A 2,500-nucleotide genomic window follows, 5' to 3' on the forward strand; every position below is an offset into this window, starting at 1 on the left:
CGAGTGCACATATCATCAACTTGCAGTGCTCAAAAACACAATGATTCACTTCTGAAACTAAAAAGAAAAAATGCTTCAAATACTTAATTTTTATTAGATTATGAGAAAAACGATTTTGTTACTGGCTCGGCACATTTGCCTGTTATGTTAGTTACTTAACTATGGCACAAATATTGCGTAGATTTATCAAATAACTAAAAAAGTCTATGCCCCTGGGAAACGGGTAACAATGGGGAGAGAGAGAGAGAGAGAGAGAGAGAGAGAGAGAGAGAGAGAGAGAGAGAGAGAGATAAATAATTCGTTTCCATAATAGGAGTCTGTCAGAAATAACTTCACATTATCAGATCAAAACCCTAGTGACAAACGGGAAGAGAGAGAGAGAGAGAGAGAGAGAGAGAGAGAGAGAGAGAGAGAGAGAAATAATTCGTTTCCATAATAGAAGTCTATCACAAGTAACTTCACATTATCAGATCAGAACCCTAGTGACAAAACGGAGAGAGAGAGAGAGAGAGAGAGAGAGAGAGAGAGAGAGCAGGTACACCTGCGCGTTTGTGAACATACCAGGTGACCACGTATGAACATACATCTGCGTTTCCCCTCATCAACCAAGCTATAGAAATTGGCACCCAGTCCTCTCCAAACACTAAAAAAAAAAGGTAAATAAAAAAAGGGCGAAATAACGCTCGGCTGAATTCGGAGGCGTCACAAAAATGAATATTAGAAATGAATATTTACCGAGGCGGCCGAGACGCCCGCTGCCAATTCATATCTAATGGAGTGGTGTCGGGCGGCGCGCGCTACGAAGAATTCCGCCCCTTTTGTAATATGTATCGCCCTCTGGGATAGTGCTATCGAGGTCGTTCTCGCCACCGAGATAAATAGATAAATTCATCAACACCGAGTTGAGAAATTCGAGATGTTGTCTAATATAACACATATATATTTTTTTCTTTTTTAATAGGTGGGATCTCTTCTTTCTATTTTTCCATTTACCTCCTGTTATTTCTTCCTAATAAACACCATATTCTTTGGAAGCTTGAATTTCAAGTCAGTGGCCCCAGTGGTGGGCTTGTTCCATATGAATAGGTTTCGTCTTCTGAATAATAATAATAATAATAATAATAATAATAATAATAATAATAATAATAATAATAATAATATTCCTTGGAAGCTTGAATTCCAATGGCCCCTGTGATCGGCTTGTTCCATATGAACAGGTTTCGTCTTCTGAATAATAATAATAATAATAATAATAATAATAATAATAATAATAATAATAATAATAATAATAATAATCCTTGGAAGCTTGAATTTCAAGTTAATGGCCCCTGTGGTGGGCTTGTTCCAGATGAATAGGTTTCATCTTCTGAATAATAACAATAATATCTAATTCAGATTCACTTTCAGGTGGGAATATGAAAATGATAAGTCTTCATATTTTGTGTAATTTAACACATCTAATTCAAGTTCACTTTCAGGCTGGAAGATAAAAATGAGTTTTCATATTGTGTCGGTGGGCAGAAATCAATTTAGCCTTTTCAATTTCGAATGTAAATATCTATACGTTGCAGCTGACAAAATTCAACTCGGATTTCTGTGTGCAGAGAATTTACAGCAGTCATTTCTCGAGGGTATGTCAAAGGATTTGAGGCGCACTCAGAACAGGATAACATTAATGCAAAATCGCTTGAAATTCAATTCTGTTTATCTGATATATATAACCTAGTGATGTCTTTATTGTTATTATTATTATTATTATTATTATTATTATTATTATTATTATTATTATTATTATTATTAAGAAGATGAACGCTATTCATTATTATTATTATTATTATTCAGAAGATGAACCCTATTCATATGGAACAAGCCCACCAAAGGGGCCACTGACTTGAAATTCAAGCTTCCAAAGAAAATTATTATTATTATTATTATTATTATTATTATTATTATTATTATTATTATTATTAAGAAGATGAACGCTATTCATTATTATTATTATTCAGAAGATGAACCCTATTCATATGGAACAAGCCCACCAAAGGGGCCACTGACTTGAAATTCAAGCTTCCAAAGAATATTATGGTGTTCATTAGACAGACGTAACAGAAGGTAAAGCGAAATGAATAAAGAAGAAATCCCACGTATTAACAAAGAAAAAAAAATAGATAAACAGATAAAATGAATTACAATGCAAGAAGAGAAGTATTAGGGTAGTAATGCATTGCACTGCACCCAATAACTATTTCGAATTCACTTCAAAACTCTCTTTCCTCCTCCTCCTCCTCCTCCTCCTCTGTTCTCGTTTCGTACAACAAATCCTCTCGGAATCATACCGCCTGAATTATAAATTAAAATGGCGCACCTGAGCAACCAGTCATTTCGGAGTTTCTCTCTCCTTGTCATCAGAGTGACATTCTGTCCGTTTAATTATTCCTTCAACATATCTAATTACCTCCGCTGCTGGTGGAGGAGGAGGAGGAGGAGGAGGAGGAGGAGG

The 2,500-nt window shown here is 35.2% G+C and overlaps 2 protein-coding genes across 2 annotated transcripts in view; one reads left to right on the plus strand and one right to left on the minus strand.

Annotated features, from left to right (window-relative positions):
- The window catches only part of LOC136825804 (ras-associated and pleckstrin homology domains-containing protein 1-like), a 150,017-nt gene that overhangs the window by 8,277 nt on the left and 139,240 nt on the right, over positions 1-2,500 (minus strand). The window lies entirely within an intron of this gene.
- The window catches only part of LOC136825617 (U1 small nuclear ribonucleoprotein 70 kDa-like), a 52,894-nt gene continuing 52,516 nt past the window's right edge, over positions 2,123-2,500 (plus strand). The window contains exons 1-2 of the mRNA XM_067082204.1: positions 2,123-2,144; positions 2,476-2,500. The exon at positions 2,476-2,500 is cut by the window's right edge and continues 375 nt beyond it. Coding sequence (XP_066938305.1) covers positions 2,123-2,144; positions 2,476-2,500 — 47 coding nt within the window. The remainder of the gene's footprint in view (positions 2,145-2,475) is intronic.

Source organism: Macrobrachium rosenbergii, chromosome 39 (genome assembly GCF_040412425.1).
Source record: "Macrobrachium rosenbergii isolate ZJJX-2024 chromosome 39, ASM4041242v1, whole genome shotgun sequence".
NCBI classification, from domain to species: domain Eukaryota; kingdom Metazoa; phylum Arthropoda; class Malacostraca; order Decapoda; family Palaemonidae; genus Macrobrachium; species Macrobrachium rosenbergii.